The 16696-nt window shown below is 42.2% G+C and overlaps 2 protein-coding genes across 2 annotated transcripts; both read right to left on the minus strand.

Annotated features, from left to right (window-relative positions):
* Positions 1–210: 210 nt before the first annotated feature.
* Positions 211–8370, minus strand: slc16a13 (solute carrier family 16 member 13). Its single transcript, XM_073474770.1, has 7 exons — positions 8294–8370; positions 7758–7969; positions 4541–4786; positions 3766–3909; positions 3407–3663; positions 2365–2896; positions 211–2107 (listed from the first exon to the last, which is right to left on the minus strand). The coding sequence occupies exons 3-7, from the start codon at positions 4767–4769 to the stop codon at positions 1881–1883; spliced, it is 1389 nt and encodes a 462-aa protein (XP_073330871.1). The 5' UTR covers positions 4770–4786; positions 7758–7969; positions 8294–8370; the 3' UTR covers positions 211–1880.
* Positions 8371–11203: 2833 nt separating this feature from the next.
* Positions 11204–16065, minus strand: bcl6b (BCL6B transcription repressor). Its single transcript, XM_073475019.1, has 12 exons — positions 15971–16065; positions 15587–15664; positions 15258–15484; positions 14703–14951; positions 14473–14595; positions 14138–14330; positions 13842–14053; positions 13648–13754; positions 13441–13551; positions 13227–13357; positions 12205–12342; positions 11204–12104 (listed from the first exon to the last, which is right to left on the minus strand). The coding sequence occupies exons 3-12, from the start codon at positions 15476–15478 to the stop codon at positions 11964–11966; spliced, it is 1626 nt and encodes a 541-aa protein (XP_073331120.1). The 5' UTR covers positions 15479–15484; positions 15587–15664; positions 15971–16065; the 3' UTR covers positions 11204–11963.
* Positions 16066–16696: the final 631 nt, after the last annotated feature.

Genomic DNA, 16696 nt, shown 5'->3' on the forward strand with positions numbered 1-16696 from the left:
TTAAGTTTCAAACAATGACAGGTCAAAGGTTAATTTTTGTAATGATAATGGAGTTTGTTTTAAAGGTATGTTTTTGCTGTACAGAGAACAAATCCCCAGCAGAGGGCGCCATCATTTTGTGATGGAGCTTGTTAGCAAAAAGTTATCAGTGATTTTGCCACAGAAGACCTGTTGAATATGTTGAAGAGTGAGACAAAGAGTCAAGACAGCTTAAACAAAATACATTGTTTTTTAATCTAGAGTGAGTACAAAATATCACATTTTAAGATAAAACAGTGTCAAGTTGCAGCCTGGATCTTTGTCTAAGATTCGGTCAATGGTTCCCAACCTTTTTCCCAAATGGACCCCTTTAAACTGACAACCACTGAATAATAATGACATATTCTATGGATATTTCATAGTATATTACATAACAGTACAGAAGAAGTGATAGACTGTATAGTTAACAGAAATAGTCAAGACAATAACTGCAGGAAGCGATTTGCCTGTTGTCTGTATTAAGGTTGTCATGGTACCAGAAACTAAACTCGATATCTGTTTTCATACCTAAAAAAGTCCTTAATACACAAGAACGGATCATTTTGACCCTAACCCTAACCTGTATATAATGCTGGTAGATGAAAAGTCATTAAAAACCAGTCCCTGGGGTTGCCAGGTTGGGAACCAGACTGAACTGTTACAGGTCTGAATCACAGCTTGAATCACAATATTCAGCAGCTGCCAGGACGATGAAGTGGCATAATAAAAGTCACATGTCTGCCTGTAAAGAGCAGGTCACAGTGACCGTGTGGTCTCTGTCCTATGAACCTGCTGTTCATTCAGCTGTTCATGCAGCCAAACATCTCTGACTTACAAACAGTCTTGGTCAGTACAAAGTTCCTATGTGAGCTGAGCGTAGGATTGGAAAATGCACTTGTATTCCTGCCCAGTAACATAAAGCACTTGTGGAGAGTCAAAGTCCTGAGGCTGAACAGGAGGTGCTGGAAACAGTTACACCAATAAAGCATAACTTTAGCTGAAATGCTAAGGGGCTTATGACAAGTCCTGCTTCATTTTTGCCTTGAGAGGGGGCCTTAAATCAAAATCTAGTTATTATTTAATCAATATTGTCCATATATGGTGCATGTTCTAAAATATTAGTTTTAATTTGAATTACCATATACTACTGGGCGCACATTACACAGCAGGCAGTGCTGATTGTTTACTGGGTGAAAAATCATGCGTAGTTTCGGCACAGACAGGAGGGACACAGGCCCCATAGAAAATTAATCCAGCCATGCTGATTGGCCGTATCTATTGTGCTGTGTCATCTCTGCCTCCTTAAAAGAGTTAAAAGTTATTAAATGAGGATAGTGAAAGTTAAAGATTAATCCTGTAGGTGCAAATTTAAATATGCTTGTCAGTCTTTGAGCAGCAGAATCTGATTCACATTTACTTACATCAAGAGTAAAACCGTTTTCTGCCTACATATTTCCTTGTTAAATTTGAAGGCATGTGAAATAACAAAAATAAAACAAACTCGGATCACATTTTCCTTCACATTTCCTATCTTGCATGCACAGTGCATGCAAACCAGTCACATACCTTAGCATTGCTGACTAAAGTATTTAAATGCCCAGTGTGTCCTATAAGGCAGAGAGTACTGGCCTGAACATTAAACTGAGGTCACAATGTGTAACAGAGTGAGGACTCACTGGACCCTTTATGCTGTCAGTTTTCACAGTAAGCCTCTTTCTTCGCTTTGGGTCTGAATCTCTGACATGTGAAGCAGCCTGTTAACTGCTGGTCTCTTCAGGTAGGCACCATCCTTTAAAAGGCTCTTTAAATCCTTAATCTCCACAGTCTTGCACATTATTAAGCCTGGTCATCTCGCAAGATCGTCACAATTCTTCTCTGTGGTTCATGTCAGCAGGTAAACTGTTAATCTGCTGCAGCTCTGAATGTAAACCCTTATCTTTGACGTTGAGGGAACGTCTCTGCGGAGGCGGTGGATCTTTGCAGGAGAAGTAGTGAGGAAGAGTGGCCATGGTCAAAGTAGCGAGAATGAGAAAACCACCCGATACCATGAAGGAGGCGACGTAGTTGCCGGTGATGTCCTTTAGAAACCCTTGGGACATAGAGACAGGAGAGAATATTCAGAACATAAATGAGTTGCGTATTGCTAGCTGCATGCTTTGAGAAAGAAAACACAGAAAAAGTAGTTGGAGAGTTTGCTGACACTGATTACTCACAATTAATGTTTGACTACTTTCACCCTCAGTGTGTTACTTGTGTTTATGGACTGATTCAGGTCACTTGAGATAACATGGAACAAGGTGACATGGCCTACATTGGGAGATATAATGCACTGTACCAATCTCCTACCTGACAGTGGTGTCCCTAGTAGTCCCGCGCTGCTCTCGATGAGCTGCAGTAGCCCGAGGCCACCCATCATGCGCTCCACACCCACAATCAGGGGCACCACCGCGAACACCACAGAGGTCAGCGCCCCGGCACTGAAGCCGTAGAGGAGGCTGATCACCATCAGTGCGGCGTAGGAACCAGACAAGGAGCTCACAGGCAGCAGCATGATGAACACTCCCGCCAGCATGGTCCACATGCTCAGTAAATGAATCAGCCGAAAATGACCCAGGTCTGAGAACCAGCCTGACGCCACGCGGCCCAAAATGTCTGAAGCGCCGGCAGCAGACATGACAAAAGCAGCTTGGTACTCCGAGAAGCCGGCTTGGCGGCTGTGGGCCACCAGGTGGAAATACGGCACAAAGTAACCGACGTTCATGAGACTGACGCCCAACGTGTAGGTGATGTAAGGCCTCTCGAAAAGCAGCGACAGCTCAAGGTAGGAGGAGACTCGTTGTAGCAGCGAAGCACTTGATGGCTTGGTCTCTGAATCTACCTGGGGGAAGAAAAGAAGGAAGTTCTTCACTTGATCTTGCTGCTGTCTCTTTAAATATGATTCTCTCTCTGCCTTTAGTTCATTCATGCTGCTGTTTTGCTGAACTGCCGTCGTCAACACACACGCTTTGGTCATTGCAGGCTAATCTCTTCTAGTTATGCAATTCCCGTCCCCTAGCCATTACTGGTTAAGCAGCTGACCTCTTTTGAACAAATCCATTCATAGCTGATTTTCAGATCTCAATGTCTTATAAATGAATAAATTAAACATTAAAGGTAGGTAATGGAGACTTTATTGCCTAAGCTGAGGTCACTTGGTAGGGCAAGACTCTACTGTCCATCCTCTAGCTATTGCAGACCAAGCTACTCAGGTCTTTGTTGACCATTAGCCATGGCTGGCTAAAACCTTTACATGGAAAGCAGGACATTGTCACCATCTAGTCATTGCTGGGTAAACTAAACTTTGTAACAAGAATGTGCAACAGATGAAGACAGTAGAGTCTAGTCCCACCTTTACTGGGGCTTTAGAGCGTCGCTGTGGACGGATGAGAGCCCCGCAGGGCACAATATTCAGACTGAGGGCCCCCAGAATCAGAAGGGCCCCTCGCCAGGCGTACTTTTCCACCAGCAGCTGGAAGAGCGGGTTGAAAGCGAAGGAGGAGAGGCCAATACTGGAGAACCCCAGTCCCAATGCCAGGGTGCGCCGCCGGGTGAAATTAGCCATGACTGTAGCTACCATGGGGGTGAAGACCAGCCCCCAGCCCAAACCTGGAGGAGAGTGGAGGGGAAGAAACACTGAGATAGCTAATAGTTAACAAGGTAAACAAGTATGACCTACTTGAATAGTTGTATGACCTTGAGACATGTTACCTGAAATGACACCCATAGTGAGGTAGAGGTGAACAAGACAGGTGGCCTGTGAGGCAAGTATGAGGCCGAGTCCAGCAAGACAGCCCCCTGCCATCACCACCACCCGGGCATTGTATGCATTACAGAGTGCTGCACCCAATGGACCTGCAAAACAAAGATCCACATCTCCATTTGTTAGGACTCTTTAGCAACAAAATATTAAGATTATCCTCAATTTAAACTCATAATGTACAACTTTCCGCCTTTGTTTCCCCTTGGTTGGTTCTACACAGCGTAATGTATATTCATGATTTTTTTCTTATGGCTACATAATTCCATCAGATTAAATCTTGTGCACAATTTGAACACATTTCCCCCAAACTCAGCATGACGTATTTGGTATTTTACAATTCTAAATACAGCTCAGTGGGTTAGAGCAGTGTTTGTCAGCACAGCATGAGTTTGTAATGAGTGACCAATTGTGACTTGTCAAAGAGTTGCAGCCTTTTCTGAAAACCTATAAAATGGCTCAAAATTCAAAATCTTCCTTTCTTTTAGTTACACCTCCTCTTGCATGATTACTATACATTTGATCAGACAAATAATTGCAACTAGTACTGCACAGGTTAGCCGATGAGTTGATCAACAGAATTTTGATAATTTATTTTATAATTTCAAATAATCCATCCAGCGCTTTTCTCTGTTTATGTTAACAGATGTATCACAGATAATAATAGTTAGTTGTGGCCATTATTACAAACAAAACACTCATACTATGTATAACACATTGACTCACTGAAGAACTGCTGTGTTGCCAGACCCGTGGACGAGATCCAGGATATGGCCTGAGCACTCTCATCGAAGTACTGCACAAACTCCACGAAAAAGATCCCTAAGCTGCGCATCAGGCCGAACACGAGGCTCGTGCTGACGAACATGGCACCGACCAGCACCCAGCCCCAGCCTCCATCCGGGCCCTCGGCCTCATCGCTCTGGCTCTCTGCTTTGGGCTTGCCGTCAGCCATGTCTAGCAGAGACTTATCTGTAAAAATAAGATGACTGCAGGTCAGCGTAAAAGCAGTGAGGAGGAGAGAAAGGAAGCACCGAGAAAACGAAGATTCAAGCCAGTGCAGAACAAGTGTCAGACTCTCTCTGATGTTGTCAATAGCCATAATGATTAACTTCCCACAGGCCAATAGATGAACTGGTTGTTCTGTGTAAGTGTGACTGCGCTGCTTAACAAGTCGGCCTTCACTGGAGAGCAAGATCTAGGTGAGAGGTGAACTCTGGCCAGCTGACAGGTGTTCATAGATCAGCTATGAAGAAATAATTGCATGTTCAATATTTAAAGACAAGAAAGCCCCTCGATCAGCTGTCACTAGATTGGCTTGATATAAATGGACATGTTGTCGGTGCAACTTTGAGACCTACATATTTGATTCTCAGTTTGCCACCATATCACCATGATGTATCATCATTCCCTACAGCTCATCTTAAAAACAGAAAATCTCCCTTTTATTGCTTCACTACAGCAACATAATGAACATGATGACATTTATATTTTTAAGAAAAAAAGTCATCCTCCGGCAAATTTTGTGCTGCTGACAGTAACCAGCTGATCACATGCATGTGTCCTCTTTACTCTGCTGCAGCAGCAAACACGACCGAAGTTCCTCTTCTGACACTGAACACAACTTTCAAGTACTGCAGTCAACATGCTGCCACAATCAGCTGTCTATGATCTGCTATTACCAGAATTTTTAAGAAACAAATTCCCCCATTTTGACTTTGGTAGCTCTGTAGTCACTTTTCAGTTGGTTTCCTGAAACCTGTGCCTGATCAGCTTACCCACATAGGAAAATAAAGTCACTGTCATGTGCTCTCAACAAGCACATGCTTTGTTTAATTTGTCTTGCAAAAAGCTTGACAGAAAATAAAAAAATATACTATTCTATGTCAGTGTGAGCACTTGTTAAGTGTACATATAGTTACAAATATAGTTGAGTAAAAGCAGATTATTATGTGCTCTTGGGTCACCAGTATTTTCCCTGCTGTTGCTCAGTTTGGTGAGTTTTTACAGCGAGTTGAAAATGAGCCAAAGCACAGTGACCCGATCCATTCCTCATCTAATGCCACTCACTTCACTGCTGCAGGAATGACAGGAATCTGACCCAGCACACTCTCAAACACACATGCGCTGAAAGACTTCAGGAAACACAATAATGGCCCAAAAACTTGTTTTTGTATATGTACGTTTGAAACCTACCTGCTGAAGGAGAGATGCAGACGGAACACACACCAGATTTCAGCAAGCAAAAGCTACAGGACAATGTAGGGTTTGACACCAGGATCATGTGACATGCGCGTCTTTAAGTTTCATTTTGACAATTATGTGTTTTTCTATGGCCAAACAAACAATCGGAACTGATACAAGCAACTTCCCATTCTTAACCTTTACAGTAAGGATTAAGTCAAGTCAAGGCAAGTCAATTTTGTTTTTTACAGCCCAAAACAACCCATCACAAATTTGCCACAAAGGACTGTAGATACTGTTGAGGACACTCAGGCTAAGTCAAGGTTTATCAAAACCAGGCTACTCTACCACTCACTCCTTGCAATTTGAATTTGTTGTTTACACCTTTTCTCAATTATATACACACAAAAACTGGAACAATGCACACAAGTCTGAAAATTTGAATTTCATATATCAGAATCAAAACTCTGATATAGACATTCAAAATCACATTTTTGCTCATCTCAGCATTTAGCACACTTTGTTCCCCTGGAAAACACTGGTCTTCAAAATACAATGCCCTATTTACCTACTGGTCTCACTCACTTCTCACCTGTTCAAAGTCAAATGGCAAAACACTTCAATGACATGTCAGATGGTAAAAGAGACCTCAGGTGAAAGATGGAGCAGCAAAGAAAGGAAGCGATAGAGCAAGAGGAGGCGGAGGAAGAAGACAAAATGATGAATAATGAAATCTGTGCAACTTGATTGCAACTCGAACAATGTTGCAATATCAACTATAAGTTTACCATTTGACCCTTGGAAGCTGTGTCGTGAGTTTAGCCCAATTTGAGCTCGATGGATGGATAAAGCTGCGTTGTAGCTATCTATTCTAATACAATTATTGTGTCAATACAATATTCATATGATATATTCCCACTATTGTACTACAGTACTGTACAAAATGGCAAAGTATTTTATACAGTAAATTATATGGCATGGTCTCATGAAGCCAAAAATATTTTGATGGTAGTGTTTTAGATTTATCACACCAGTATTTAAACAATGCTCTGTAAGATTAATTCATATGATAGCTCTGTGTATTACTTTGGTGGAAAGAGTCATCAGGTGTTTTGAGAAATTGTACTGTTGTTTGAGGAAACGTATTTAACCAAAACTGTAGGATGCGTTTCTGTGGGTTTGGGAATGCTGCAGGCCTACTAGTTCTTGCCAGGCAGACTGGCTGAGCTGGTTGTGTTTGGCATTCATTTGAGCCGTGCGATGTGACACCTCTCTTCTTGTATCTTATGCCTGCTTGTTTCCAGTATTTTGTATCTTATTTCAATCTATATAATAAGCAAGTAAGTGTTATTTCCAACAAGATGCTTTTTGAGGTATTTGTACCTATCTGTCATTGTCAGTAAATCCATTTATAATCAGTGAAATTCTACATGGTGATTAATCATGAACATACTTTATATAAAAATGTATGTATAATCTATTTTTACTCGTACTTTTGATATTTACGTACATTTAATATCAGATCATTTAAGACTTTTGCACAGGTACTCTTAATATGGGTGACTTTCACTTTTAAGAGAGTAACACAATCGCTTTACTTTTACTCAGTATGATGTTTTACAACACTGTTTTTTGTTGGAGGTTGCTATATACACTATACTAAATCTAAGTTCCAAACCATATAATTAATGATTAATTAGTCTGTTATAAAGCCACATTATTATATGTATTAAATACACTGTGATCAGGGTGCACGCACCTGTAAACACGTGCTGGTGCTGCCTTTCCTTCACGCAGCTGCAGCTTCATCCAAACGACTGGTCAGCTTCATTCATGATGTATTACACAGCCATGAACAGGTACACGGGCGGGAGCGCGCACCGTAAACTGTGCACGTGGTCTCTCCAGGCAAAACACCACGTGAGTGACGTAGGCTTCACACGGCGCCTGCGCACTGGCTGTCTCGCTCAGCTGTATTAAACACACACAAAAGAACATAATTATTTTAAGCTAGCAACATATTTTTGGCGATTTAACTTTAGCGGCCGTGCTAATGTATTTTAGGAATTGTTTTTTTCAACTGTTGCTAACAATGTTAAAGTTATGACAATATTATAGTGAAATATTAACTGTTTCGTAACCAGTGACGGGCTGAATCCTTTAAAAGTGATAGGCTCGAGCCGTGTGTGACTGTAAAACCAACATGTCAGCGCGCGTCAGTCCGCTGTTATTCAGATAAACCGGCTCACAGCCTCATTAAAGGTTCAGTTTAACTGAATGTTAATTTTCACTCACCCTCGGGTTGTCGGCTCTTGTTGCACAGCCTCCGGGCTCATGGTGGTAAACAGTCAGTGCAGGGTCCACGAGCCGCTGGGACAAGTTCAACAGTCACTACAGAGAGCCGGTGACGTACACGCATGCGCAGTAGACACTTCATGACTGACGCGTGAAATCTGCTTTATGCTTTATTATTATGTCCTATGAAAACTATGTACCTCCAGAATGTCAACATAATATGCACTTACAAAAGTCTATTTTTTCAGATCACTTAATGGTTAATGCTTCAGTTTTTACCTGATTAATTCAAATAATCTAAATTGGAGATATGCGGTTTGCATTCAACGCAAACAATATGCTATTTCTTTCACCTGCACCGGAATTTTAAAAAATCACGCAATAAATAGAGACTCAAGACCGTTATCTGTTGTCCAAAATATTAATAAGGCGCACTACGTAGTTTAGGGGAAGACATTTTAATCAGAAGATGTTTATCACTAAACAAACCAAATAAACAAACTCTCTTTGTTTTCATGACTGAATAAACTGAACAAATAAACTGACCTTAAAGGACAACACCATTTCATAGTTTTACTTTGTTTATATTTGGCGGACCCTGCCACCTTTCTAGCTTCAAACAGTGTTCTGGGGACCTTATTTTCCTCTGAGAACAGCTTGTTTATTTCCTTTTGTGAGATTGTATTATTACCTCATTAATAGCCTATTGTAAATATCAAAATTCTGAGTTTGAATTTCTTCTTCAAAACCAGAAGTGCCCCTTTAAAAGTGGACAAATGAGCAGGCAGCATTATGAGTCAAACAACCTCTGAGCATCTCTATTTGTAGACCACTGTTAAATAATCTTCTTTCTGCTAAATTTAACAGCCAGTCAGCTCTGATCTGAGCACAAACAGCCGGACAACATGTCCAGAGTGCAAAGGGGAAAAGTAGTTTTACCTGGGATGCAGTTGTATTCAGGTGATGCTTGTGATATTGGACACTGATATAAAAATTATTGACTTGTAAATGTACAAACATGACACCATGTAGTTTTTAATAACCTGAACTATCACATATTCACACATGAATAGAACTTAGGCTATATTTCCTTTGAGTCATTTGTTCCTGATTTGAGAAAGCACATTAAGGCATGTTTTTTTTTGCCAGCACAACCTAGAAGAGAAAGGATCCCTTTTTCTTAAAAAACAAAAAAACAATGAGTGCATAGCTTAAAGCAATAGGACATCAACCAAGAAAAATTAAGCATTAGCAAAAAAGTAAGAGGGAGGAACCTCTATTAGGGACTGGGAAGTCTTCAGTTGTGGGAAATGCTGTTAAAACTCTTAATTTGGTCTCTCGGTTGAATTTTCACTTGTTTGTTAGAACAGATCGGTGTGCACATTTTACATTTCAACGTACAAAGAGCAGTTTTCTGCCAACAAACAACACTACAACAGAGGTTAGAGGAACGTGTCATAGAGACAAGTAAATGAAGTGAAGTCACATTCAAAAAATCTCCCTACTTGGTTCATCACAACTAACAGCCCTGCGGGTTTACACGTGTCTAACACCAGAGGGAGGCAAACACAAGGTCTAAAAAATGCCAAATGCAAAGAAACTGCTTTGGAGCTGATTTCTCTTCCTATTGAGCGAGAGACCAACATTGTATTTCCTAACCCGACTGTTAAAAGTGGCCTTTTCTTGACCTTAAAATTCTGGGAAAAACATTATTTGTCCCCCCCAGTATATTTACCACATTACTTTTCTTGCTAAATACAATCAAAATACATTTATATAATCATTGTCTATCTTTGTTGTCTCTGTACTGAATTACAGGCCAGTCTTTATGTTAACTAGCAGTCCGCTGACAATTGGTAATGAGCCACAGAAACATCAACCATTTATTTGAATTTGAGTCAGTGACAGAAGCTTGAAAAGCAACATAGTTGTCCTTAGCTGGCAGTGTGGCGCAGTATTAGTTTGCATTGTTACAGCACTGCCTTTGGTGTCCCCCTCAGGAATTTCTCTTCCACTGCATGCATAAAGGTTGTGAGTTTGGTTCCTTCTTATTTTATGTTGCCGTGCGGAAGAGAATACTTCTCCAAATCATATTTACACAATAAAATTCATTGAAGGAACAGAGTCGTCATCCTGGATTTTGTGCAGTTTCACTAATAGATAAAAAGGTTTCCAGTAATTATCACTTCCTGAATTTAGTCACACACATTTCTCATGAAATACTCACTTCCTGAAAAACAGAAGTTCTCTTTTATTGACAAACTCTCTGTGAGCTGATATGTAAGGAGACTCCTAACAGGGTATCACTGTCCACAAATTGATGAAGGGGAAAAAAGTTTTTCAGTAGAGGAGGGAGATGAAGGTTGGAAAGTCCCGTCAAGCTTCCAACGTTTGTCTCCTGAACTTGGACAATGAGCCCTGCTAGCCACAACTCATCAGGGAGCAGGAAGCGGGGGATGACAGAGGGTGGGAGAGTTCAGCAGGAATCTGCAGCCCCTCCACGCTCGGCCCCCTCACCCTCAGGAAGCACCGGCGAGCTTGCACACGTGTTGCCGGCTGGTACCAGTGTGAGTACCCGGCATTAGGAACATGGAGGAAACAGGTGCCCTCCCACTCATTGTTTCCACAAAAGTGCCAAGACGAAAACAAAACAAGATCTGGAAAATGGCGGGGAAGGTTTGAGTTGAGAGAAGATGTGATTCATGGGTAGAAAAAGCGCGTTAATGAGAGGAAGGAAGTGCAGAAAGGGGAAAGGCCGAAGGAGGGAAGTGTGGCAGAGAGAGCCGAGTCGACACTGCTAATATAGTCTGGTCAGCACCATTTTCATCTTAATTATTTGTAATTCAGAGACATTTAAGATTTTACAGGTTTAAAAATGATAAATCTATAAAGACACTGATAAAGCAAAGCTCCAATTGATATAAAAATGATTTAATTTAACTTGTACAAAACCATCTTTGTCCAGCAAATGAACTCATACGCATACAAATTTAATATCATCAATTTTCCAATTGCTTACAGTCATCTTGTTCAAACTCATCATGTTAGAAAACTATTCTTTCTTTACCTTACGCTCAGTACAAGACAACTAAGTCCTCTGCCTGCTTGGACTATAACAAACAGGCCCCAGGCCTCAATTTTAAGATAAATCTGAGTTAAATATACATTTAAGAAGAAGATTTCAGTAATTGAACACTGATTAAGTGCTTCTAAATAAATGCTAGAATTTAAATTACTCCAAAAACTCCCAAATTTACCACCTTTCCTTGTTAAAACTTGCATTATCTTTCATTTCATTCAACTGTTCACATACTCTTCATCATTCAGTGTAAATACATCCCAAAATTACTTCCATGCCTCGTTCCCTTCTTTCCATCCCTTCACAGACCTTCAAAAACACTTTTCTTGACATCATCTCCATCTCAGAAAAACCACCCAGGATTTCTAATTAAACTTATAGATCCATACTTATAGCTCCAAAACTCGTCCAACAACATACTGATTCTTGTCTGTTTCTTTCTCCAAATGGAATCCATTTTAACATTTTCTGGTGACTTGCCAAAACTTATAAATTACTACCTCATATTCAAAAACCAATAATTGCTAATAATTTAAAATTGCTGAAGTTAATTTCACATTTTCTGATCAATGAGTCGAAGGTCGGACCTCCTCAGCAGGCCTGCAGGAGAGGCTGGTAGGGCTCGGTCAGGACCTTGTAGCGGATCTTGGTGTTGGTGACGGCCCCGTGTTTCTGGCGCAGGTGAAGACGCAGCTGACTCTTGTGGCGGAAGTGAAGGTCACACTTCTCGCACTGAAGAACAATGAGGGCAACAGATTAAAAAAAGCAAATGATAAGATATTCTTAGATTTTTTCACTGCTTTTAATTCCTTCTAGTGTGTTTGTGACTCACAGTGTAAGGCTTCTCTCCAGTGTGAATGCGCAGGTGGCTCTTCAGGGTCTGCAGGTGGCGGAAGCGGGTGCCACAGGTGTGGCAGGGGTATGGCTTCTCCCCTGTATGGATCAGAACGTGGGCCCTGAGGTGGGCAACCTAACACCAGGACAAAACCACACAGTCAGGTTAAGATTTGTTATTGAAAAATGTCAGTTTCAACCCTCAGACATCACAGATTGATGCCATATGTCAGGTATGACATGTTTAATAGCAATCAATGTTTCCCAAAGCCCAAGATGCCATCTTGTTTTGTCCACAACCGAAAGACGCTGGAATCAGAGAATTTTGACTTTTTTCCCCAAAAAATTACTCAAACTGATGAATCAATTATCAAAATAGCTGGTGATTAATGTAATAGTTGACGACTCATCAATCGATCAGGCAATCGTTGCAGCTCTACTCACTAAAATTACATTTTTTCTCTATGTAATTTGGTTCAAGTCTTCCACAACCATCTGACATAAATCTACATAATTTTCAGATTTTTCAGCTGGGTGCCTCACACTTTTCAGGTTTGAATGCAGAAGGTTATATGCTCTACTCCTGCTCCTACAAAATATTAGTCATGTTTGATATAAATGTTTCTATTTATTCCTATTTATTTGACCTTATTCATGTTATTTTCTTTACCTCCTCCGTGCTCATGCCCTTGGAGTCAATTTCATTGTATCTGCCTTGTTTGTTTTTCTTTTCTTTTGTAAAGCACTTAGTATCATTGTTTAAAAAAAGTAAAGTTTATTATATATATATTATGAGGAATCTTTTTTGTTTCATTTTAGTTTTTAATGAAATCATGTATGACTAACTGAGGGTTTTTGACAAAAAGAGGAAACGTTCTCTGAGAGGAAGCTAGGACTGACACGTGTTTTATGAAGGAGTGCACTTTGCATACATTAAAATCCCCTCGAGTGCACACACACACACACACACACACACACACACACACACAGAGAGAGAGAGAGAGAGTGAGTTACCCTCACCTGGACAAACCGAGCGCCACAGGTGTCACAGCGGTAAGGCTTCTCTCCCGAGTGGATGCGAGAGTGAGTCTTCAGGTTGGCTGGTCGGTTGAACTGAGCACCGCACACATTACAGCGGTACGGCTTGTCACCTGCAAGGTCAAAAGTTAGCGTCAGGTGTCGGTTTTAAAAAAGAAAAAAACAGAAGGGGAAAGAGATTTTTTTATAGCTTCACCTGAGCAGGCAGTCTTGGTTCCTTGAATGTTACCAGAATAACAGTAGGGCACGTAGTAGCTCTCACGCTTGATTGCATGTGCAGCTTCCGGGAAACTGGTGCAGGGTGAGACTGAGGAAGCAGACAGGTTGAATGAAACAAACTATTTAAGGAAAAATGTGTTTAAAAGTCAAATCTGAACAATTTTGAGGGAGGTCTGGCTCATACCTGTTCCCTCCTTGTGAGGCGGAGGCAGTGTTGGGTGATCCAGAGAGGGGGGTGGCCCCAGGGGAGGGGCTCGGCCAGAACCCTCGTAGCAGGAGGCCTGCCCCTGTCTGATGAAGAAATGTTTATGATTACATGTTTATTCTTTCCTCTCTCATGTCATTAATGTCCTGTATTCTTAACTTCTTCGAGTTTACCTATCAATCTGACCAGGCACTTCTCCAGACCACGCCTCTGCTGGTGCTTTGGGTGTCGAGCCCATCCTGTCTGCAGTGGGTGACGTGTGACTTTGTGGCTCCTCCATCTCTTCTTCCTTCACCGTGGTGGCTGCACAGAGAGGGTTGAGGACGATGTACTTGTATTTTTTCCAATTGCAGGCCTTTGGGTCCGGTGTGGATTTGACATCACTCTGGAGAAATAAACAAAACCACTTAGTGATAATTACTTCCTTGTTTCTCTCATTTTAAATGTGCTTAATCGTCTTCAAACTCACCACAAGGTTTTTGTTGCAGGTGTTGGATTCTGCAGGAGAGTTTGGTTGGCAGCTGGAGCGGGCGGGGCTGTCTGGAGATGGAGTCAGGCTTGCCATGAGGGGCGACTCAGGCTCTCCTTTCAGCACCTTTGACCCAGACTGGTAGGTCGGGAAAGCCCCTGGCTTGAGAGAGCCCCCGACCTCCGCAGGGACTCTGCAGGAGAAAGAGAGGAAGTGCTGTAATGAGCTAAAGCTGACAACAAACACAAACCCAAAGAGATAAGCAAGTAGGACATGTTAAGAGTCACACCCACAGAGCATTTTCAGCTTTTAATCTACACACTTAATCCTCCTACCTTGTTGGGAGTAATCTCTGGGGTCCTGGATTGGGCAGGTCCCCTCCTTTGGGGGCTACAGAGGCTACAGACACCCTGGAGTCCAGCTCCAGCTGTGGGTGTCTTGCACTCATATTCTCCCTGCTGAAAAACAAAGAACCATCCAAGTGAAAAACATGCAAGACTGCACAGTAAAATCAATCAAGTATTTATTCATCCGAAAAAAGCAGATGTTCACTCCAGTCCCTCACCAGTGCAGCTGCATAAAATCCCGGCAGGTATCGGCCACGTGGTCCATCTGTAGGTAGGTCGCAGCGGTGAGCACCCCGGGGACGATGCTCGCTGTCAGAGGGAGGTGGGAGGTGTACATGAAGTCGAGCAGCAGGGAGATGCTGGCTGGGTCCAAGGTGTCGGGGAGAGACACGGTCATGAGCTGATCCCCGCTGCCACCGCGCCCCTGAAGAAGCACACGGTGGGAGTACAGCGAGTAGAAGAAGCCACTGAAATGAGAAATTAAATAATTCATTTGGATCAATTTCAGTGTTTTAATAAGGTGGAAGGTGGACAAGGCAGAAATGGAGGAGAAGACAATGCATGTCCTAAATTGAAAGCAGGAAAAAGTGAAGGGAAAGGCAACACAAAGGATGACAAAGAACAACCATGACTCAGTCAGAGGACAAAGGATTGTGTCATAAAAGCAAAAGAGAAATAACAGGATAAACACTCCTTTGAAACCTGCACCAATCAGAGAAAAACTCATTCATGGTACAATATTAGGCTGCAGAGGGACTATTTTGTGCACCAACCTGCAGGCCACGAGAACAGCACAGTGCGCCCGTAGTTGCACGTTGCCGACAACCAGGGTGGTGTCGGTCAGGATGTTGCGGTGCCGCAGTTCGTTCAGGTTCAGCAGCACGTCATTGGAGTGGCGTGTGAACTCCTTCACATATCCCTCAGCCGGGGCAGCGGCCCTCGTCTCCTGCCCTCTGTCGACCCTGTAACCTTCCAATACTTCCATCACGCTCATCTGGATCTGTAGAGAAGGCATTATAAATGAAACAAGCAATGCACATCATTTGAAGTGGAGTTTTAGACTTTTTAAAAAAATAAATTATGATGGAAAATAATGTCCTACCTATGTGTAATTGATAGAATAAATAGACTGGAGTGTCCCAGACACATCTGTTAGGTGAGACCAGCTCCCTACTCGTACCTGCCGGAGGAAAACAAAAGAAACGTCAACTTCATTCACCTGATCTTCAAGCTACTGAGAGATCATCAAGACATTAAATGTTGTAAAAATCTAAAATTCAATTCCTAAATTCACCTTACAGTTACTGGAAACTATTTAAATCAAAAGATTTGGACATTTTATCTGACAAAAATCTTAATTTAACTGTCAACTTTTCTCTTCAAGAGAAGACAAACTAACAAGTCAATCCAAGCAAGTGGTTATCAGACAGCCCATGAAACATGCAAAAATAGTTAAGTGAAAAAACCCCATAATTTTTCTACCTACCCCGACCAGCAGGGACGAGAACTGTTGCGACCCGCGTTGATGTCAAATCCCTGAGCTCAGCGTTTGCTCTACAACTGAAGATGTGGAGCAGGGCCTTATCCACAGCCTGGCTGGCTCTGATCAGCGCTGTGAGGGGAGGCTGCAGGGAGGCAGCTCTTTATAATGTCGTGCAGGAAGCCCCCATACAACCAGAGCTGCTCGTTTCCTCTTTCCTCAATGGCCCACGCGTACACTGGAAGCAACGCAGGAAAAGCCCTGGCCCAGGCCCCGGGCTCCAAGTATTTTTAGTGGCCTATTAGTTTTTCTAAACCCCCATAGCTCTGAGTGGACTAATGGCAGGAAAGTGTAGCGTGTTTTTGTGCCACTTTAAAAAAATATATATGAGGACCCTTGGGGAGATGCGGTACGTGCCTGGCTATCCAGGGGTGAGCTGGAGAGCACCAGGCTTCCCCCACCAACGCTTTCCTACCCTTCACCCCTCTCCAGGACAGAGGAAACTCTCTGAGAGGAACCAGCTTATTGTTGGATAAACAAACTGTGCTCTCATTATTGAGATATTATCAATGGCGTGATCTCTCACACACTTTTTAAAGGAAAAGTTCACCCAAAAATGACAATTCAGTCAGTGGCTAGTCATCCCCATGCCAAAGAAACGTTGGGCAAAGTTGCCTAGTTCCCAAAATATATCTGGAGCTTCACAGCCAAACAGTGTTGCAGAAATCTACA

This window comes from Pagrus major, chromosome 10 (assembly GCF_040436345.1).
Source record: "Pagrus major chromosome 10, Pma_NU_1.0".
NCBI lineage: Eukaryota > Metazoa > Chordata > Actinopteri > Spariformes > Sparidae > Pagrus > Pagrus major.

What these genes read in the sequence shown, in the direction of transcription:
- slc16a13 (XM_073474770.1), bottom strand. Translation starts at nt 4,769, where the DNA reads ATGGCTGACGGCAAGCCCAAAGCAGAGAGCCAGAGCGATGAGGCCGAG. An exon ending in GGCAACACAGCAGTTCTTCA is followed by an intron (nt 3,910 to 4,540) that starts GTGAGTCAATGT and finishes TTTGTTTTGCAG; the next exon opens with GTCCATTGGGTGCAGCACTC. An exon ending in ACTAGGGACACCACTGTCAG is followed by an intron (nt 2,108 to 2,364) that starts GTAGGAGATTGG and finishes CTATGTCCCAAG; the next exon opens with GGTTTCTAAAGGACATCACC.
- bcl6b (XM_073475019.1), bottom strand. Translation starts at nt 15,478, where the DNA reads ATGAGCGTGATGGAAGTATTGGAAGGTTACAGGGTCGACAGAGGGCAG. An exon ending in CCTGCAACAAAAACCTTGTG is followed by an intron (nt 14,054 to 14,137) that starts GTGAGTTTGAAG and finishes TTATTTCTCCAG; the next exon opens with AGTGATGTCAAATCCACACC. An exon ending in GTGCCTGGTCAGATTGATAG is followed by an intron (nt 13,755 to 13,841) that starts GTAAACTCGAAG and finishes TTTCTTCATCAG; the next exon opens with ACAGGGGCAGGCCTCCTGCT.